Genomic DNA, 23,806 nt, shown 5'->3' on the forward strand with positions numbered 1-23,806 from the left:
CCTCCATTCGCTAGTAAACTCGTCTTGCCCTAAAAGCAGCATAATCAACATCATGATCAACGTTGTCCTAAACACGATAACAAGATGACCAACGTACATCATGGACGACCACACATTTATATCCAACGGATTAGACTGGTGATTATTTTTTTATATGATGAAAGTCACTTTAATCTGATCAACATCATGCGTCCGAAAACATTTCACATTACCCTTTCTCTACCTGCCTGTTGTAATAGAGAGCCAAATGATACATCTTTTCTTCTTGAGATACAGGTCTCACCCACCTTCCATACCTTCACTACTCTCAATAGTTGCTTTCTCTTCAATAGATGCCATTGTGCGGCGGAGAGCCACAGAGGGTCGAGCTCACACGCTGTGACCCGAGGTTGACCCGAACCGTTGACGGAGAGTCTCGGCGTCCCCCCGTGCTCTGTCCTTCTTTTACAACTACACTACTTTCCACTGATATTTCTCTTTTTTTTTCTTCATCTTTCCTTTCTTGTATTCCCTTTTATAATTTCGGGAGGGATGACGTTTGAATGCAATAGTTAAGTGAGAAAAATACAGTGAATGTTGCAATGACGAGTAAATATCGGCTTACCACTCAGTGAGAACGCGTGATCGCCGTCATTTCGTTGGTCGACAGCTGCAACACTCAGTTGCCCTTAATACATGTACGTTGCCACTGAGTTGAGACACATACTACCCGTAGTTCATTGTCATACAAGCAATAGTTGCAGGAAAATGAGGAAATACCACTGCATCGTACCCATGGATGTTGTTTGGTCATCTTGGTCAAGTTGATTACGTAATGCTAATCTAGCTTTACGGTACATACATAAAGCACAACAAAGAGCCATCGTGCTGTTCTTTTCGACGTACTGACTATAAGAATGAAGAGGGAATGGTTACACCATAACGCGAAGCGGTTATTCCACCGAAATACATCCAAACAATAGTAACACCCTTTGTACAGTTTTTTTTTCTCCAATTTCCAAAAGATTGTACACATGAACATACACCCATTCTTCAGTCTTGTTAGGCACAAGAATTTGCACCGAATTAGAAGTTTATTTTCATAAAATCGGAAGTCAAACGAGAGACACTGTGCAACAGACCTGATATTGTAGACTAAGTGTAGCGGTTAGGTGATAACGTTTACTCACCCTATAAACAGCACATTTTGCGGAACAATACTTGCCTCTTTGGGCCTTTCGCAAGAACACATCCTCGACCCGTCAACATAATGAACTCGCCCCGACCGTGGAGACCCCCCCCCCCCACTTGATTGTTGTCCGACTTGTATTGTTAATTGTAAGTCTATTCCAGCTGCTGCGACTAAGTACCATTTTTGATCTGCTTATTAGTCCGCGAGGGCTGTTAGTTCGGAGAAGAGAAGTTAGAAATGCAAGGAGATCCGAATTGTCTGGTTTCTTTGCTCTCGCCCGTCTTACAAGTCGATATGACCTCGGTCTGACCATCGGCTTCGTTCAGAGGCCATTCTAGGTTAATGTTATGCTACAGCTATCCCTGATTAAAGGCAATCAGAAAGACAAACTGCTAAAAAAATAACAACAACAAAACACACGCACACACGCACAAGCACAATGTGCAAGACAAGAAAATGCTCGCCAAAGGAAAGAATCCTTGCAAACGTGTTACAAAATTGAAGGTTTCACAGATATGGCAACGCTTTTCACACAGGAAAATTTGAGCCTCAAGTCATTTGCTCAGTAAACACACACACACACACACCCACACACACACACACACACACACACGCACGCACACACACACACATACGCACACACACACGCACACACACAAACAAACACTGTTACTTGACACCTTCATACTTTACAATGTGAAATAGGTACTGTAATGCGGCTTTTTGATCAAATGCTGTCCAAACCCATCCTTCCCCACCCTGCCAGGCATGAACTATCGGATTCATACATAGTGTAATTATTGGATTTATGCGAGGAGCATCGAAAGGCTTCAAAAAGTTTGAGCAGTGCTATGCATATCCGACAGTTATCAATTTCCTGGGATAGGAAGTACCACATTGCTGAATGAAGGAGTATAACAGAAAACCTAATTACCGTCATTCAAGACTTCTTTACTTAGAGGACCACATGTCCTATTCAGTGAGGCGAGTTTTATTTGGAGTAAAGCTTTATTCCCGCTCTTCCAGCCGGCATCGGTATGTGCCTTTTTGGTTGGAATTCTTTTCGTGCTAGGTCACTTTTCTTGGCACCCCACTTTTATCCGCTCCTGCCCTCATCCCGTGCCCTCCGCGGCTTTATTTTTAGGGGCAGTACTATTTGCCCCACACCGTGCGAGCTCAACGGGGGTGACCGCACGATGAAAGGGAATACAGTCAGGGCACATCTAGAAAAGATGAACTCCTAGAAAACTGATGGCTAACACTCTACATTCCAGCAGAATCGGGCAGTGACTTTTTTGTGTATTACAGGTAAAGCTACAAGCGGGCCTCCCCACGGTCTACCATTGTGCATTTACATTCCTAGCATCTCACCTGCACTCCCTGCTAGACCAAATAGGCTAGGCTAGACACCCATCTTACTCGCGTTGAACGGAACACCCAAACCCCACCCCATTTACACCAATTCTCAGTGTTCCCTAATGGATATCTTCACATCAGAAGCCTCGTGCCAATAGAACTCCACGTTCCCGTCACTGTCCATTCTAACCCAAGGGCAGGCATGATCACTTGCTCATCCTATTCTCAAAATCAAGCGATTGAGCCATGCCTTTATTCGTGCAGCAATCTGTATCCGCACCTGCACATTAGCTGAGATGAACAATAGTGTTATCATTTCTGAACCCCAGCGATGATTCTAAGCCATTCAAGGAATCTTCCCGGATGAAGCATGTAGCTATGATTCATTGAAATGTTGAGCAGGTCGCAGGGACGAAATCAAGCAGAAGATATCGTTTCCAGTCTACGGCCCTGGTTAGTGTACAATGAACATGAAATCTTTCTTCCTGCCGATAAGTGCCCAGACACACTGATTGCTCGGTCTACAGGTGGAGCAGCCGCCATGGTTTGAACAGGGAGATGCCCACCTCCCTGGTTTAACACATCAGTATGTAGGTCCCACTTGACTTCTACCAACGAGGGTTGACTTAATTAATGTTAATGCTTACCGTACATGTTTGTCATTTTGCTTCTGGCGAAGAGTCTGCTATAGGGGCGAAAGCTCAGGCCCCTTTTGACTCCATCTTTACTCAAAAAGCAAAGCATCTCCACTGAACAAAGTTGTTAATGCTAAATCTTCATGAGTTTAAAATACTTTGACATGAAGTTTGATTGTTAGAGGATATTTAGTGAAGATAATGATATGTACAAGCGATTAGGAAACTTGTAAGTACATGTTACAACCACCTCGTCAGATGTCCATAGGTGACTGTGACTGAGGTTATCGACTGAACTGCGAGAACGTGTGAACTCTGAACTTCCATGACTCTTTATATTTCGTCTGATTTTCACGAAATGTCTGCTCTCTATCTTTTTAAGTCACTTGTAAGTAAACATGCATGTTGAGTTGATTTGAACCTGAGTATATCATAATAATTATACCAAGGAACGAGAGAGAGAGAGAGGGGGGGGGGGGCATCAACAACGGGTCTGATGTGACCTCACTATTAACCGCCTTCTTGCACTGACACAGTATCAGGTGGATCTTGGCGCATAACTTCCGTCATTGCCGGCGATTAAACAAGATATTGTATACCAGCATGCAACAGGCCGAATCACCTCTTCTATTCATGGGACTGAATACTCCTTTGAGAGCATTAGTGATTAGTTGATTTTTGCCTGCGCGGCACTCCAACCAAGATGTATGAATGGTTAATCCTAATCCCCCCTTGGTTACCGCCAAAATGGATAATCTGCTGTCCCGACGAAGGCCAAAAGGCGGGGAGTAGGTGCATGTACCTGGTGATCTCAAGAGAGAGACGAAGGAGAGAAATCAACGAGTCCGTCGTCTTCCTTGGCGTAAATTTCTTCGTGTCGTCATGGCAGCAGCTATCAGGTTACTGGCATCGTGACTGAAATGTTGTCGAAACAGGTTGTCATTTAATGCAACAAAACATTGAAGTCATTCATACTTCAACCTATTTGACGGAAAAGATATATCCCCTGTTCTGTCATTCTTGTGATCTCTATTGAAAAGGACCACGTAGATGACGGGGAGTATTTTGTAGTTGGTGTTTTATTTCATTTAATTTTAGTATTATCATCATTATTTTGCTAGAGTCCATTGTCAGCGTTATTTGCAAGTATAAACTTTAAACCTGTGGTTTAGAGACCTATTTTTTTTCGCCAAGTCATAATCATCATTGTGATTAAACAGAAATCTTATCTTCTTTCCAAAATGCTTATCGACGTACACGAAAGCTAACAAAATTAATGACAAAAAAACTGATACTTTGTTCTTTTCATAGGCCTGGATATAAAGGTCATTTAATTTGATATCCATTACGAAATGCCTTTACACAAACTCCACAATAGCCAAAGGCCAAATTGCGTGTTTGACTGTAACATCTTTGCTCAACCCGAGGGGAATGGGAAGGGCGCTCCAACTTTCGAATACTATGACAACATATCAGTTTATGTTAGCCCGTCATAAAGGCGTGTCACTACATAATAAGTCATGGCCATCGAGAGAGTTGACTTCATACATCATTCCGACTACAATTTCTAGATACATCAGAGAATTACGTACAAGAAATAGGACGTCGTCCTCTCTAGGTCTGAAGATATGTGGATATCTCTCTGCTTTTTTTACTAAGTCTCCAAAGGAACGCCTATCTGATTTGTTGGTTTGTCAATGTCATATCCTTTGTATGAAAATTCAATGGTCATTTAAGCATTGTGATAATGAGAATATGAGTTATTTACGTGTATTTTGAATGATACAAGTGAAATACATGGAATTATTGGACCTTTAACTTAGAGGATATGGCAGAACAACTTTAATAGTGAGAATGGGGAACTCTTGAACCGTTTGTATTAGCCATGGACCTAACATGGTACATGTATTATCTAGGACAAGTCCAGACATGTAATTTCGATTCTCTGCAAACTTGTGGGTTACATTCATTCGTCGATTTCTATTTTCCCAGGTCCCAAGTCTCTCTACCCTCAACCCACCCCTCTCTCTTCCCTCTTCCCTTCTCTCTCTCTCCCTCCCTCTGTCTTTACTCTTTTTCTTTACAATTATACAGAATAAAATGTCTTTCCATGCAATACGTGTATCTCAATCAGATCCTTCAGTCTTGCACACTTCAGCGTAGAGTTATAACATCTCCATTGATTGTTTCGTGTTATTTTTTTTTCTCTCTCCCTCACACAAAAGTGAGAAGTCGTACCCAAACATTCGCGCTTCAAATGAAAACCTCGTGTGTTTAGAGACCTCAATTTTTGTCCTCTATCCCAGCGGGATGCCAAAGTGGTCCTCTTAACCAAGCAAATCGATTTCTTTATCGTTTAAGGGCTTAAGGAGTAAGGGGTCTAAATAATCCCTTGTGCAAGGCAGACACATGGCCTTATTTTGTCAGTCATTTTCCCAGGGATTACAGGCAGTATACAAGTGGCATGGTACTTCGTGTGACGAGCTGATTTAACGGGCATACAGGGTTCAACAATGCTGTAGTTATTATACTTGTTTTTGGTTTTTGGTTGTTGTTGTTGTTGTTGTTGTTGTTGTTGTTGTTGTTGTTGTTGTTGTTGTTGTTGTAAAGTTCATTCGTGTAATTCTTAGCTGAGACAGAGCTACTACAGTGCAGTGAGCTTGCTCAAAGACATGTTACTGATTTGAACCAAAGCTCCAAAAAGTGTCTCTGTGTAAGATCCGCATGAAGGATACTTTGCGGGTATCACAAGGTAAATTGTGGACTATACCTTGTGAAGGAATGATAGACGCTAAAGGGTACGTCATTAAGATTACTTGGGGCATTTTCAGCTCTTTAACATGTCGAATTGAGCTGACCTTTTTTTTTTTCTGATAAAAGTACAGGTTCTACCATCTGACCGTGTTAGGGCCTATATTTGTTTCTCTGTTTCTGACACACTGCTTATGAATCGACGTGTTGATAGGTAACAAAAAGAACTATCTTTATACTTATCACGTCTTTCTACAACAAACGTGTATAACAGATATTTCCTGGGAGAATTGAAAGTAGTATATCTTCATAAGTATATACAAATGAAGAGAATTATGTTCAAATGTAAAACGCTATTATCAGGATAGAATAAACTAATTTTACAAAGACATGGGAAGATTCCTCAGATTGCTAACTGTCTTTCTTTCTTTTTGATTTGGCAGAACGTTCTCTCATCTGTTCTGTCTGTAAGTTGTTACCATGGTCCAATTAAAGGGTGCACGTCACGAGACCGACACCCAGGAGTCATACAGCCCACAAGTCATACAGCTCACAAGTCATACAGCTCACAAGTCATACAGCCCGCGAGTCATACAGCTCACAAGTCATACAGCCCATTAGTTCGACACTAAGCCAACAAGGCCCACGAGACCGACACATTACGCGCCGTGTTGTATCTGTCGAACTCATGGGCTGTTTTTACCTAGTGTCGAACTCATGGGCTGTATGACTCGTGAGCTGTATGACTCGTTGGTGTCGGTCTAGTGGGATGACCCCCAGTTGAAGAATCTATCAACTAAACTAGTGTCCGCCCCAACCGTGCACTGTCTAAACTTTCTTTACTTTGACATGCCCGATTCCTTTGTCGAAATCCTATGGAGCCTTTACTCAGATTTCAAATTCAGTGAGACCAAAATATGAAAATGTGTGTGCGTTTGGATGGGTATACATTGATCAAATCTTATCATCCTACACATTTTCTCGCGAGGGTTCATGGTTAATTCGCTTCACGTTTACCCCATCAGTGTATCGTATTGTGAATAAATGTAGGGCCCTACACTATTCGAGGAGCAGCAAGGCGTGCATACAAACACGAGTGACAAGAGCTAAACTAATACACAATCGATAAAATGACTATTGGACCAAAACGAACTGTGTAAACTGCAAAGGGATACTGCATGTAATTCTCACGACTATGATTTTCCCCCTTTTTATGCGTGGCGTCATTGGAATACACGTGGGTAATTTGACTACCGACCAAGATTACGATGCGGCTGAGAATGTGTCAAGCCGATGTCACACCCCTACATGGCGGCACCTTACTACTTTGATTTCATGTATATAGACCTACTTATGGTACGTATCAAGGTTTTGAAAAAAAAGACAAAAACAAAACGGCGCTTCAAATTCACAGATGGAAGCCATACACATGTTTCACGGAGATAGATTTGTAAGCCGTTTGTTTGCAGAATAATTATGATTTCTGTTCCTCACGACTGCACGACCAGCTTTCAATTATTGCATTAAAAGGATGACATAGTTTTGGTTGAGATGGGGGATTCGGAATTTAAATTTTTTGTGAGATAATCTGAAATTACTTATAAAATATCAAAGAGCACGCAATTCTATAAGAGGTATTAAAAGTTTATTTGATGAAAATCAGTTTTGAAATGGCTCAGATATCCAAAGACAAAAGTGTTTCTAGTAGAAGGTGGGTCCCACCTTTCATTACGACCAATTTACTTATGGATTTTTCAGCCATTTCAATACCAATTTTCATCAAATAAACTTTGAATTCTTCTTAGAATTGTATGCTTTTACATATTTCATAAAATGTTTCTCATCATGAAAGAAAGATATTATTCAGCGGGGTGAAGGTTCAGGTGTGAGTTTCTTCAATTTATCTTCATCTTCAAATTAAATTTGTTAAGACCGCAACTGCTGATCAGCAGTTGCTACTTAACAAATTTCATTTGTAGAGGGAGACAAATTGAAGAAACTCACACCTGAGGTTTCTCTTTATCTCACAAAAAATGTTGGAAACCTGGAGCCAATCTCAACAAAAACTATACCATCTCTTTAAATTACCTTCGAGTACAACCTTAGATCAACATACCACCCGGTTTGGCCAGGTAAAGGTTAAATAATTAAACTTGATTTCATTTAAAAGTTTAAAAAGATTTCTGTATTGTATGAGGATCTGTAATATCCGTGAGGTAGAAAGGAACTAGGTACCCCATTGGTAGTACACTGTAGTATGATATCTTCAATCAGTCATAAAACACTTTTTTTTTGCCACGTGAATATCAACATTATTCTCTTTTCCTTTGGCTATCGCTGTGAATTATCTACTGTCACGTCAACCATCATCTTCATCGTCATTACAATGACATTGATCATCCACCTGTATCATCATCTTTATCATTCTGCTAACATATATCGTCATCGATTACAGACGATTACCATCATCAATCACATGACATGAGTGTCATTACCACTTTCATCGTCATCGCGATCAATGCCATCATCGTCATTATCATTTTCATTTTCAACAAAGAATATCAGTGATCAAAACACATGCAAAAAAAAAACCCACAATTTATCAGGCCTATCCTTATGTATTCTACATATGTCGAAATAGGATAAACAAACCATAAATTGCGAAGTCAAGATGCATGCTATTCACTGAATAAAGTTGAAATGTTGGAATTGGAGGGGAAGCTTAAAAGCAGAATTTGTAATATGCATTCCCCTCAAACCATTATTTAAATCATCCTAATCGCCATCAAGAACGTCGTAACAGCTTGCATCACCGTTTTCATCATCTTCACCGTCATTATCATTCTACCCGGATTTTGTGTTCATCATCAACAACATCATTATGTTCACCAGAATTAAACTTCAAAGTTGTTAATTTGCATTATTCACAAACATCAGAGCTAGTGATGTTCAAACTGTAAACCAAGATTTCTCAAAAATTTGAATGGTTTCATTGCTTCTACCAGTTAAAAAAAACAAAACAAAACCCCAAAACAATTTGTATACCGCTCCTCTGACACGAACACACTATAGGGCTTTTTACACTTGTGTTTCTTAACCCCGGACTTTCTCTGACCCAGGACTATCGTTAGTCCCGTACCATTTTTTTCAGCTTTTTACACTCGCCAATTAGTCTCGTACTATCTCTTGTCCGGGGCTAAGGAGAAAACTTACCTTTTTACACTCGTATTTCTTAGCCCCGGACTTTCCAAACCACATGAATATTCATAATTACGCTGTGTACTGTACACGTACACGCACGCACCGGCAGCACTTGATTACCTCGTTTCTGATTGGTCAGTGAGGGTCGGACTTCGCCTCCTTCGCTTAGCCCAGGATTATTTTTTCGTTCTGTTTACACTCACTTGCTTGGCACCGCAATTGCGGTGCTAACCCCTGCTAATTTGCAGGGCCAGATAGTACCGTACTATCGGTGGGGCTAGCCCACTTTGGCAAAAACGAGTGTAAACAGAAAGTGGGCTAAGGATAGTCCCGTACCAACGGTGGGGCTAAGCCCCCCCCCCCCCCCCCCCCCTTAGCCCCACCGTTGGTCCGGGGCTAAGCAAAAATTTACAAGTGTAAAAGCCCTTATATCTTGAACCGTTATAGGTGTTATGACGACTTGAACTTACCGGTGATTATAATATTCACAAAATGGCATATTACAATTTACTGTGCCCTGTGTTATCCTGTGGCGTAATGCCTTTCAAAGAAAACGTTATCACAGAAGAAAGGAACACTGTCCGGATTTCCGGTATGCGATGCCTGTCTGACGTGTGACGGCTCGTTTGGGATTCCGTGAGAAAAATGGGGGGAAAACTAATGAGAGAGAGAGAGAGAGAGAGAGAGAGAGAGAGAGAGAGGCCGACAGACAGACAGACATTCAGACAGACAGGCAGACAGACAGACATACAATACGAAAGAGATGAGAGAAAGAGAGAGAAGAAAACATAAATCTTACTCGGGGGAAAAACAAAATTACTGTTTTGTTTTTTCTCAGAACATAGATCAATTCAGAATTGCCATCTGTGAACACTTCTCAAGGACAAATAGATCCATATAAAACAAATTATAAAGCAATCGATGTTAATTAAATTAGTAGCTTTCACAAGTCATTTCTTATACTGCATTTCTTGTATTGGTGCTCCAGTATAGTAAAACAGAGATTCGTCTTCCACGAGTCCCGAGGCTCAGCCAGTAGTTACTCGATGTGAATGTTGTTACGTCGTATCTAAGGACGCCGTAGAGAATAAATACTGCCTTGGCAAAACTTCCGCCGCCAGTTCAGTGAAAGGATTATCATGCAGCCAAACGCGATACACCGAAAAGACCCCGAAAACATTACACCAGGACTCTAAACACCATTTTTTTCTCTCTCGTACTCTTTCTTTCTCTCCCCCTTGGTTTGTGGAACAGGTCTCCGGAAATTATTCAGGAAGCAATAGTGTCAGACGAGTCGCGTAGAGAGGACGTTCTGGTTTGAGTATCACAACCCGTGGGTTTAAGGGATGAATGAATGGAGATATTGAATAGCGCGCCTCTCGGTGGGCGAGGGAAAGTGAGAAAGATGTGAGGAGGTAGAGAATGATGCCCGATGGTGAATTGCCAACTCGGAATATCACACAAAGGAAACAGCAAAAACTGATATCGATTAGTGCAACCAGAAAGTCTTTTTTTCTCGGACGAATCTCATGTTACAGGCTGTCAAAGGGAAATGCTCTCGGCCAGGATGCTGTAATGCTTTCATTTAATATTTCTTAAAGAACACTTCCGTTGAATCGTGTCACCATTAAAACAAGACACCCCCTCTGCGGTGTCACTTACTTGGCACATAGTATGATGTCATCCTTTCATTTACAATCAAGTTGGATTTAACACAAAGTGAAAAATCAAACAAAATACAGTGGTTGATGTTTCTTCTGCATCGGACTTGAAATGATAAAGTTATGATTTTCACATATTTTCACATTATCTTAGGTTCTTAGGTTTTGACCGATTTTGATGAAACTTCCACCAATCATCTCGTTCATTTAAGTTTACTCTATCCATGAGGGTTAACTTGAGTAAGGTGCATGTGCTATTGTACTTTAAAGCCATTGGGAGCAGTGATTAAAACTGTTCGAGTTATCACAGTTTATGCATATCTATAGTTCAGTTGTATCACAAAACATCCATATAAAAATTTCGCAATAAAGCCACAAATATAAGGAGATATCACTCTATTTCCCAATAAACAATAACCGTAGACTGTTCATTCTAGAAATTATTTTACTAAAACTATTGTTCACATTTTGAATATTCAACTATATTTAAGACTGACTATAATGATTATCATTTTTGCATTCGTTGTTTCTATTCCTAACTCACATTTTAGGACTATTTTGAAGCACTAAAACCTCTGTATTTTTCATCTGAAAATTTAGATAGTGGCTTTAAATGTCGATTCGGTTTTCAAAAAAGATGAAAAACAGTAAAGAGTATAGGCCTACAGGCATAACACACAAAAGAACACTAACAGCTGATGGCGAATGAAAAGCCAGGTTGTGCACCAATAGAGACGGCAGTAGAACATTGTGAGGGATACAATGTATGTACATTCGAGAATCAAAGATAAAAGCTTATGAATACGAATTTTATGTGTATATTTTTTACAGAGTTTCAGAGGAAATGGTTATGGAAAGATGTAAAACAAGCGACAATTTACGAGGAAACCATGGAAGAAATAAGCAGATCACCGACAGCTATCTGCTTAGTGATCTCATGGCCAACTACAAATGAGAAGGCTCTGCGATGTGCCAAGTCGTGGCCAAATATCTAATGACTATTTAGATGTTGTATACGACGAAGAAGAAGACCGACAGCTATTTCGTGATTCAATAAGATACCATGTACGGTGTATATCCATGATAGCCAGCAGGATATAATATTGCTGGCATTCGCAGATGTTCGCTCAAATTGTCAATCGCACTGTTGCTATAATATTTTCATATTATTCGAGTGTAAACGGATCTTTCGAATCTAATATATCCCTTCAAACAAATGGTTAGCCATGTACGAAAAAAAGAACCATACTATCAGAATGAAAGTCTGAAAAAATAGATCATTACGATCGCTCGCGCACAAGAATAAGTGGAGGAGTGTATTTGATTTATCGTGTAACATCCTCGTCCGTCGACTAAATGCTCACAAGCAATAAGTGCACTGTCACGTGCATCCAGAGCCAAAGATGTACTATAGTACCTCATTAACCGACCGACGGATCTGATTGATTTGCATCACAATGGTCATGGCAGCATGCGGCATGCAAACGTGCATCTCCCACGTGTTCATTACCTAAATAATTATCACAAGATTGACATTTAAAATTCCCTCCAAGGCTGGAATTTATGTCACGTATAAGCAGTAGCTACCTGGCAGTGCAAACGTGTCGATTTTCCTGGAGGCAACCTTTACTTGCCTTTTTTGTCACGTCCGGAGATAACCAGAATATAATGAATCGTATTGTCACGACTCGTTTCATTTTGACATGGTCGATTTTGTTACTATCATGATTACTCCAAATCAAGAATTATTTAGGGAGAAAGTTCTACTGAAACAGAGGGAGACACGAGGGAGAGAGAGAGAGGAGTCGAGAGGATAATAGTGTGACTACGTATTGTACTAGCGTTTCACTTATCAAATAAATGTTTAGTGTGCTTTAATACGCAGAAACACACACATTTCCACCTGGCCGTACGTATTCTAACAACAGTCTTAGAGCTGAGGTTGATGAGAAACGACATGTAAAACAATAGGAGAGGAGACGCCCTCAAATACTTCATATATGCAAACGTTGGAGGTATAACCTAGTTTTATTAGCACGCCTGTGATATATTTCCAGGTAGTTGTTTCTGGGTCAGTTTATAGGAAGTCCAGGAAAACAATACTGTGATCAATTTAACGTCGTAACCCCGGGGTAGTGCAGGCAAGGTATTCCAGCGTACAATAAAAACGCCCACATGTTATTGTATATGCCTGAATATTACATGTGCGAGTATTTTGCGACAATGGCGCATATCGATAGATCATTGATTACTTGACTAACATCTCTGAAGGGGAAAGGGTCCTTCGTTACGCTGAATATGAGGGGATCATATAAAAAAATGATGTTTCTTGGGACTGGATAAGTCACCTAGACAAAGCATAGTTCTTACCCCAACTCAAAGAATGGAAGATCTATACAAAGTATGACCAAAGTTAAACGACAAATACAGCCATAAATGAAGAAAATGAAAAGTAAATCAAAACTAAATTGAAAAAAAAACACACACATACACAAAACAATCAAGAAAATGTTCGAATTTCTGATGCCGAACAAGACCAGCATTCACTCTCTCTTAATCTATCCTAACATCAAGATGAAAATATATCAGATCTTTAAGAAATGTGGAGGAAAAACAAGAGTACGACGAATATTCATAATTGACCTACAAAATAATGATTCCTAAGGACGACATGATTTATTATGTACTTGATACCCACAAGAAAACTGTTCCGTTTTCTCGTTCTCTTTTTTTTTTCTGCGAGCAAAATTTGGTTTCCATTCGGCACACCATGTTCATAATATTTAAAGCGCCTCTGTTTAACTACCCCAAGGAAGATATTTCTCATGAAACATGACACTTTGTATATCCGCACCACAGGTATACACGGAGCAATCCAAAGTAATCCAAAGTAGAAATTTGTATTCTGCATTTCCCTCCCTCTTTATCAAGTTGCAGAGAGGTCGAGGAAATCGAGAACATTTTTGTTTTTTTTTGGCTATTACTACACTGCAAAAACAATGGTGTTAAATCCAACACCATGGGTGTTGATTTTAACACTTTCCCGGTATCTATATCGGAAAACACCGGTTGGTGTTATTTAACACCAAGTTCTGGAATTAAACAATTCAATCCTACTCTTGGTGTTGCAATTCAATTCTGTTTTTGGTGTTAAAGAAGAGTCCAACACCTATCTTTGGTGTTGCAATTTAATTCTGTTTTTGGTGTTAAAAAAAAATCCAACACCAATGTTTGGTGTTGCAATTTAATTCTGTTTTTGGTGTAAAAAACAAGATTCCAACACCAATTTTTGGTGTTGCAATTCAATTCTATTTTTGGTGTTAAAAAGAAAAAAAAAAGAAAGATTCCAACACCAATCTTTGGTGTTGCAATTCAATTCTATTTTCGGTGATAAAATTTAACACCATTATTTTAACAACAGTGATATGCAGAATTCAACCCCAAATTGTTGTTAAAACAAAAACCAACGATTTAGCACCAACAATTCAATCCAACTCACTCTATCAATGCATTAGAATCAAACACAAAAATTCATTGCACATTACACATAGAGAAGGGAAAAGGAACAAACCAAATTATCTTGACAAACAAAACTTGGTTCTTGTTTATTCAAGAAACTGGAAAAAGGAATTATCATGATGAACAATACACACCTTACACCTAAAGAATACAACTTGTATTCTACATCTGGATCAAGAGAAGAAAATGTTAAAATGTACAAAGTTTTGCCCAATTTGGGAGCCACCCTGTATACTAAAGTAGTTAAAGGCAAAAAATATGCATGTGGGTATTTCTATTTATATGGGTACCAAAGTATGACCTCAAATTGGTTAATACGTAATGAAACTAAGCTGTTTTGTACTGTGTTATACCTAAGATAAAAGCCAATAATCATTACACTCACAAACACTCGCATATTTCTTTGGTAACATGTTCATTCACAATTAGCCCCTAAATGTTTCATGTGTAACATGAACATGACATCACATGATATCACACAATTACTCCTGGTACCCATATGAAAAGAAATACCCATGTAGGTACTTGGTTGTCTTGAGTCTCTTTCTCATTTTTTTTTCCTCAACCAAGTTAACAAAAAGCTATTTGTACATCAAAACATGCATTTTCCTTTCTCTTTTTCCTCCAGGAAATAAGCAACAACAAATCAATCTGTGCATTTCCAAATCCTTGGCTTTCATGCACATGCATCATAAATTTGCTTTTCCCGAAAGAAAAAAAAGATGGAAAATATTACATATATTACATTACCAAAATATTATAAGATTTTTCAGTGCACACTTGGTCAGGATGTTCAAAAGGAAAAATGTACCAAAAATTAGTACTCTTTAAGATTAAATTAATGATCGGCGGCCAAGATCTGGAGGGGGGGCTACAGATAAATATAGCCCGGGCTACATAGGGTTAACAAGAGTCCACAATATCTTATTGATTGAAGATATTTTTGCCCATTTTGTTACCATTTACCAAAACCATACATAACATCGGCTCTACAGGTCTAAATTACTTGAAAAGAACATGCCTTGGTGCCACGTACTTCCTCGAGTCTGTGTTTGACAAATTTGTCATTCAAGTTAACAAAAGGCTATTTGTACATCAAAACATGCATTTTCCTTTCTCTTTTTCCTCCAGGAAATAAGCAACAACAAATCAATCTGTGCATTTCCAAATCCTTGGCTTTCATGCACATGCATCATAAATTTGCTTTTCCTGAAAGAAAAAAAGATGGAAAATATTACATATATTACATTACAAAAATATTATAAGATTTTTCAGTGCACACTTGGTCAGGATGTTCAAAAGGAAAAATGTACCAAAAATTAGTACTCTTTAAGATTAAATTAATGATCAGCGGCCAAGATCGGGGGGGGGGGGGGGGGGGGGCTACAGATAAATATAGCCCGGGCTACATAGGGTTAACAAGAGTCCACAATATCTTATTGATTGAAGTTATTTTTGAACATTTTGTTACCATTTACAAAAACCATACATAACATCGGCTCTACAGGTCTAAATTACTTGAAAAGAACATGCCTTGGTGCCACGTACTTCCTCGAGTCTGTGTTTGACAAATTTGTCATTCAAGTTAACAAAAAGCTATTTGTACATCAAAACATGCATTTTCCTTTCTCTTTTTCCTCCAGGAAATAAGCAACAACAAATCAATCTGTGCATTTCGAAATCCTTGGCTTTCATGCACATGCATCATAAATTTGCTTTTCCCGAAAGAAAAAAAGATGGAAAATATTACATATATTACATTACAAAAATATAAAATTTTTCAGTGCACACTTGGTCAGATGTTCAAAAGGAAAAATGTACCAAAAATTAGCATTCTTTAAGATTAAATTAATGATCGGCGGCCAAGATCTGGGGGGGGGGGGGGGGGGGGGCTACAGATAAATATAGCCCGGGCTACATAGGGTTAACAAGAGTCCACAATATCTTATTGATTGAAGTTATTTTTGAACATTTTGTTACCATTTACCAAAACCATACATAACATCGGCTCTACAGGTCTAAATTACTTGAAAAGAACATGCCTTGGTGCCACGTACTTCCTCGAGTCTGTGTTTGACAAATTTGTCATTAAATCTAGTGGTTTGTAGTCAACAAGTTCCTTTTGATTCTTGACAACATGACCACGTGGAAAACTTATTTCTACTGTAAAGGCATGATAGTGTGAATTATAATGCAATGTATCTAGCAAGAGAAGTACCAAAAAATGTCATTGTTGTGTACAATGATATGTTCTATTTGACCAAACAGTGGAAGCTCATCGACATCATGGCAGACCAAAAGAGACAACTGATAATGTGTACCATACACTTTAACCCAATTGGCATCAAAGACTTCAGAAGAGAGTTCCTCTACTTGGAGTTTCTCTTGCACAGTCTGTCTAATATTTTCATCTAAATCTGACAATAAAAGTGAAGTACCTGGCCCAACCTCGAGACACTCCAAAGGATGGTTTGACTGAAGATGGAACGTTAGTGCTGTCTGATGTTTCTTTGCAAGTGATTTACATATGTTTTTGTAATTACGTACAGATTCTGCAACACGGCCAAAATAGTGATGTTTCGCTTCGTACCGCATACACCATACATGTACGAGTGGCCCAACTTCTCTCAAACATGTAGCATAATGCACCATGAAATGATGCTTTGGCAACAACCTATTGGCAGGAAATGTTTTTTGAAAGTGTGTGTGATGTTCTTCAGTGAGAACAGACAACTGGGCTATCAAGCCTGCTGTTAATTGGGGAGCAAAAATAATATCCATACAATCTAGTAATCTTAGCAGCAGTTCCCAGTAGACGTTTCCTTCTTCAATGTCATGAGCTATGATGAATGGAAGATTTCTTATCAAGCACCAAGCCTGCATTGCCTTTTGACCCACATCATTGCCAGCTGTTCTCAGTTTAATGTAGGATGGTTTGTTCTAGTTATCTGTACGGTTTAAGCAATGGCTGGCAACTCTCTGATTCAGTTCATCATGGGTCAAGAGTGGTGGTTGCCTTTCATAGATGAAATATTCTAGTACAAGTTTCAGCTCATACTGAACTATGCCTTCCAACAGATCATGCATTATATCAAGTGAAAAATTTGTCAAGATATGAAAGTAAATACAATCATTCAATACAGTTTTTTGTTTAACTCCAAACACATGTGACAGTGTAGTTTGAGCTTCAGCTTCTTGTAAATGTTGCTCATAAGTCTGCCTGGTGCGCATTTCCATTAACACCTCTTTTAATGTGTTCTGCGCCTCTTCCTTGCTTGTCACACACAATCGACAGTAATAATTAGCAGAAAAGCTCTGTACAAAACCAAACAGGGCATTTGCACCTAGATTATCAGCACTAATTTGAGTAATGGTTCCCCTCTTCACAATGCCATTAGGAAGAGTAATGCCAACTGTTGACAGAATGTTAATGTCTTTCACAATATGCTTGAGAATAGCATTAAATCCATATTTTTTTGGCATCTTCATCTTCAGCATACCACAGAGCTACAAGATTGATATTGGAAAGAATAGAATTATACTTTGGTGGCAGATTTTTCAAAATGAAATAAAAAGCACCTAACTTATGAATTTTTGTTTTTGAACCGATGGGGTTTACAGTTTCAAAGTCATCATAAAAACAGTGAATTTGTAGGGCATTTTCATCTTCATGGAAAAGAGGGATTTTCTCAAATTGTGCACCATCACAGTAATCTCTCATTACACCATCAGTGCTCCTATGGTCATGAGTAGCAAAATGCAATATATCTTCATTGCTCAAAAGTTGCTTTAAAGATTCTAAAATGGGTATATAAACAAAGGTATCTTCAATAGCAATCTGTTCATACTGCTTACTTCTTTTATTTAGACGACTTTCATACCGGATGCCTAACTTTATTTCTTGTGGTTCAACAAGTCCAAGTGTTGCACAATATTTCATCCGCTTATATTCTGAGTTCAAATTTTCAAATGGCTTTTCAAGCATAGCAAAATGCGTCTGTATTTCTCTATAAGCTTCGGACTCAATGGGCAGTTTATGTTTCAAGAAAGTAGCCTTAACTGCCGCTGATGTACTTTTTACTACATCACCTACAATCAAACTGGTTGATTCCACGATGTCATTTACAACTTTTCCAGAGTTTGCACTGTTTGCTGAAAATTTTGAAATTACTTTTGCACACTGCCTATTCAAATCTTCAGCGGATAAAATGTCATCTTCTGCATTTATATCCTGATCTTGATCACTGTCGTCATTATCATTACTGTTTCCTGCAAAGCTCTCTTCGAATGATTCACCAGCTTTCTCATTTTCAGTAAACTGTTCTTGATTATCTGGCAAACCAGATTTAAGGTGAGTCTGCAAATGCCCTCGAAATCCACGAAAAGAATAAAATGTTCTTGCACAAGCTCCCTGTCCACAGATTAACACCTCTTTTCCTCCTTCACTTAGTCCATGACTTAATCTTAAATGTTGCACCAACTTTGGTATTGCAAAATTTCTCTTGCATTTGAAGCAAATCATGGTGTGAATAATTTGGATCTTAGTTCACGCACTCTCGGTGATTCGCGGGAAACTCCAACATCAATCTCGAAAACAGCTGTCTGGATGAAGGTCCAGAACTGATGAAGAGACTGGCAGTAATGCAAGCCAAAGACAAAGTGCGTCTTGAAGAGTTCATCTACTGCTCCTTCCACCGTACGGGCACCACATGGAATGGCCTTGTGATCGACAATGAGCAAGTAACTGCTGATACAGGCCTTAGAATTTCCAATTCCAAGAAGGAACGGTTGGCTCTGGGTCTGTTTGGTGCCATCCAGAAAATCTTGAATGCTCCCTCCACTCTGTGTTTGAAACAAATTACATGTACTAGTAAACGATGAAACTAGCAGTTACCCTTTTCCCACTTGTTAATTCTATCAAAACTCTATCTTTATCATCACTGTTACCATCATCATACATACATACATATATAGTGGGGGGATCTGGATGTTTTGTGGAAAATGTCTGCAATGTGCAAAGTAGCACAACGTTTTCTGACTTTTTTCTCAATTTAAGAGGCCTGATTAGACTAAAGGCCACCGCATTCGATATGACTTTCTGTCACACAACTCAGCGACTTAAGATCTGAAATAAAACAGAATATACGCACTGTTTATTTCATAATTTTATGATAGTCGGCAAGTTGTGCGACCAAAGATTTGTATGATATGCAGTGGCCTTCAGGCTGCATGTTGCAGACTATCAAGGCTTGGCTGCAAGTGATGCTCCATCATAACTCTTGAGCAAATAGGAAAAGTGCATAAATCACAGGGCTTGTGCATGATGGTGACATCCATGTGCAGCGTAGTCTCCCCTATAACTTGTATCTCGCTCAATTCACTTTATGGTTAATGAACTGAACAGAGATATACACTGTAGCTACATTCTTCAACCAGGACTTTGCACAGAAAATTTTATAAACGTATAGAGGTAGGCTGTAGAGGCCTGGTAAAAAATGCAAGTATTTTCAAAGCAGGTTTTAAGTATCTGATTGAGAAGAGTCTTTCTAATATGGTTGAGTCATTTCAACTCACACAAAAGGAGACACTGTGAAAATAAGGATTTTAAAATTTCCTTCACAATTATTTTCTTGCTGCAAATTTGTAATCAATTTCCAATATCGAGGCAAAAAGTACTGACCTTTTGTTTATTGATATAACTCTACATTTAGGGCTGTGAAAATGTCACGCTGAAACATATTCCTAGTAGGATTGAAGTATGGCAACCCTGTTTGCAGTAGGTCCATCTCGTTCTAGCGCATTGTCACTCCTAATAATCTTAGGATAGGTTCAGTTTTTGAACAGGCCCAAAGTTCTTGAGCACCCTCTTAGTCCAAGCCAGTCTAAGCACATTCATGAAATTCTTAGATAGACCATTGCTACATCTACTCCCTGTGTACACACATTTCGTCAGTTTTGGCAACATTTTCTAGAATGCAGTGAGAACATGCAAGGTGTGACGAGGGTACTAATAACATTATTTATTTATAGTCCACTTTTATACTGAAAAGCTACATACCTTCTGAAACTGAATAATCCTTGAGATTGCTGAGGAAATGGATACTTTTGCTGAGGCAGCTTTAGACCTCCCTTGGCTTGCAGGAGGCAACAGGCACAAGAGGAGGAGGATGGCAGATGTACCAGAATTCCATCCTGTATTTCAAAATGCAAAATAATAAAATCAAGCAGGCTTTCTAGTAGATCATGGTGAAAAAGTAGGAGAAAAAAAATAGGAGCTAAATTTCAGTAAAAGTAGGAGAAAAGTAGGACATGCACTTTTTTGTGAGTTTTCGATCAATACTCACCTTGTAATGAAGAGTCAAACTCACTGTGAACACCTGAAATGATTACTCACTGAATTACTACAGTTGCATGTAAAATCATTTACCCCCCCCCCCCAATTTGGACACTCTGGCAAAACAATTAGTAACAATACACATGCAGATTATTCCTAAATCTTACAAGTGCATGGTGAGCAGATACTTTATTACAATCACATGTATCAGATTAGTAGTCATTGATTGTCTATAATTAAAAACCTTGATCATTCATGCATGAAGAGATGGTCCAGTGAGTAATTTGTGGTCATTTTCGGAACTTGCTGTGATCACTGAAATGTAACTTGTAATGCTCTGAATGATCACAGCTTAATTGTTCCCTTTTTGTAAAAGATTAAAATATTTTTTTTCCTTTAATAAATATACAATTCTTGTACTTCCATGGGCTCTGTTCATTTTGACATGAATTAAACTTTGAGTTATCAATCTCATTGGTAATTTCTGTACAAACTCATTGAAGGCAACTTTTACTCAACATTCATTTAAAGGGGAGTTTCAGTAGTTGTCTAGAGGGCGCTATAGCAATATAATTATTTTGAGATTTGAATGGGAAAACTCTTAGGAAAACTGACACAGAATAATCCAAGGAGGGGGCACAACAGGACTTGTCATAAACAACTTTCATTCTTTACTTATAAAGGTATCTACACACAAAACAACTTGACTGATCTTCTTGTGGATCTGGAGAAGAAGATGTTTGAAATTTTGAGAATTTTGCACCCTGGGGGCCCTCCCCCTGGGCCCCCATGGGGCTACAGTTATCATTTGAACAACTCTACCCAACAGAATGATTCTCTGCAAGTTTGACTAAAAGCCGACCATTCGTTCTGCAGAAGAAGATGAAAATATAAAAGTTTACAGATGACGCACACCGCACAACGGACAAGGGACGGCAGACAAAAACGGATGGCAACAGCTCACTTGAACCTTCGGCTAAGGTGAGCTAAAAATGATGCACATGGCCTCGCATCATTTGATCTTTTGACCCCTAGATGACCTTTCACCTCATCATCCTCATCAACTCACATCTGGTAATACCCAAGGATTATTTGTTCCAAGTTTGAACAAAATTGATGCAGAAATAGAGAAATGAGAGCAAGTTCAACAAAAGCCTTTAACATTTTTCTAACACAGCAACAGGAAAAGTGATTACTATGTCAATCTCTGCCAGAACTTTGTTCAGGTGAGACAAAAAGGAGGGGGGGGGGGCACTGAGTGAGGGAGTGAAGGGACAAAGCAGGGGGAGTGTGTGGGAAGGGGTTCTGCCATCAGAATAGCAGAAATCAAGCCAAGTGTATAATAATATGGACGACGTCCAAAGCAGTCGTCCAATGTCGAGTAATTGAAAACCGTGCCGATATGGACAGTATTCAAAATGTTGTCTACAAATAATCAAGGGCAAAGGTCAAAGGTCAAGGTCAAAGCTTGAGGTCACAGATCATTGCCACGTCCATAGGTATACATATACCCAGTTTGAAGTTGTTTCTCCAAACCTTTCTTGAGATATTACGAGAAAGAGCCATTTTCATGTTTAATCAAGGTCAAAGGTCAAGGTCAAAGCTTGAGGTCACAGATCATTGCCACGTCCATAGGTATACATATACCAAGTTTGAAGTTGTTTCTCCAAACCTTTCTTGAGATATTACGAGAAAGAGCTATTTTCATGTTTAATCAAGGTCAAAGGTCAAGGTCAAAGGTTGAGGTCAAAGATCATTGTCACCTCCATAGGTATACATATACCAAGTTTGAAGTTGTTTGCCCAAACCGTTCTTGAGATATTGCGAGAAAGATCTATTTTCATTTGTTTTATATAACCCATGTGACATTGAATTACCTTTGATCTTTGCCTTTAAGCTCAACCTCAACACAAAAATGAGCTTAATATCAGGAAAGTCCTAAAGGATACCGATACCAAATATGAACTTGTTTGGTTAACTCGGAGCCAAGATATAGATCGATGAAAAAGTGGATACCAAATTGTTGACAGACAGACGGAGAGACAGACGGACAAATATGACGGCATAAGGTCTTTCCTTTGGACGACTTAAAAATGTTAAAAGTTAAAGTTAGATGGGTAAAATGCAGGGGAAGGTTTGGAAGGGACTGCCCCATCTAAGGGTAGGGAAAATTTAGCAATTGGCATCTTAGAAATAAACTTTTTCTGATGCACATTTAAGTGAGTACAATATACTTTCAGAGTATTGGAAATTGTTTTTTGTAAAAAAAATCCTATGGAGTGAAATAACTAGATGAGGGGATGATCCGGGAGGGAGTCCCCTCTCAAGGTGGGGAAAATTTTGTATGGCTACTCGAAAATAAGCTTCCTGGCCCACATTTGTGTTGTGTTTATGTGGGAGTGTGATTATGCTCCATGAAAAATTGACCATCACTAGAATGTTTAATGATAAGGTTGGTTTAATTTTAACTTCTGATGACACTTCAGACTCTTTATGAAATTAGAGGGTGCATTCCAGGGAATGTGCAAAAATACCTTCTTTGTTCTGGTCAGAACTGTCAAAAGATGACAGGAGCTCCATGACTGTCAAGTTTCCATTCTGCTTCAGAAGTTGTCGAGCAAGTGCCACAACCCTGGGCTTCAATTCAGGCCACTTGGTCAGGAAACGTGAGTGATTCTCAGGAAACATCTTTCGAAAATCTTCTTCAATCTGCCGGAATATATTTTAAGGAAAAGGGGAGAGGGAGAGAGGAAAAAAAAAAATCAACAGCTATCCATAATTTCACAGCAGGAATATTCAAGTCCAGGCCTGATTCTGATTTTAGGGCAAGTAAGACACTGCAGTCTAAAAAGCAGACTCCATTGTTACAACACAACTTTCTATTCTAGAAAAGGCATAACATTTTTTTAAGACCACCTCGTTTGGAAAGAGGCACCATCACAACAGGAGAATCACAGTCCATGTACTTGCCCACGTACCTGCCAGTCTTGAGGAAATTTATGAAATTTCTGTACACATAAAGTTTAATTCGACACAGAGAGTGTAGCTGTTATTGTAATGCCCCAAATCATAGTCACTCTTGCATTACAAAACTTGACAAAGTTGCACATTTCATTTATTTTACGACATTGATAAGTTTGGGAATTCAAGTTGATTTGGCAAATTTAGTATTCCATCT

At 39.0% G+C, this 23,806-nt stretch overlaps 1 protein-coding gene across 1 annotated transcript; it reads right to left on the reverse strand.

Annotated features, from left to right (window-relative positions):
- Window positions 1–18,403: 18,403 nt before the first annotated feature.
- LOC139736319 (uncharacterized) lies at window positions 18,404–23,302 on the reverse strand. The gene is made up of 3 exons (XM_071647046.1): window positions 23,163–23,302; window positions 20,353–20,486; window positions 18,404–19,136 (listed from the first exon to the last, which is right to left on the reverse strand). The coding sequence occupies exons 1-3, from the start codon at window positions 23,206–23,208 to the stop codon at window positions 18,813–18,815; spliced, it is 504 nt and encodes a 167-aa protein (XP_071503147.1). The 5' UTR covers window positions 23,209–23,302; the 3' UTR covers window positions 18,404–18,812.
- Window positions 23,303–23,806: the final 504 nt, after the last annotated feature.

The sequence above is a fragment of the Diadema antillarum genome, unplaced genomic scaffold (assembly GCF_040938485.1).
Source record: "Diadema antillarum isolate AM-2024a unplaced genomic scaffold, OU_Dant_1.0 seq00000636_RagTag, whole genome shotgun sequence".
In the NCBI taxonomy this organism is placed as follows: domain Eukaryota; kingdom Metazoa; phylum Echinodermata; class Echinoidea; order Diadematoida; family Diadematidae; genus Diadema; species Diadema antillarum.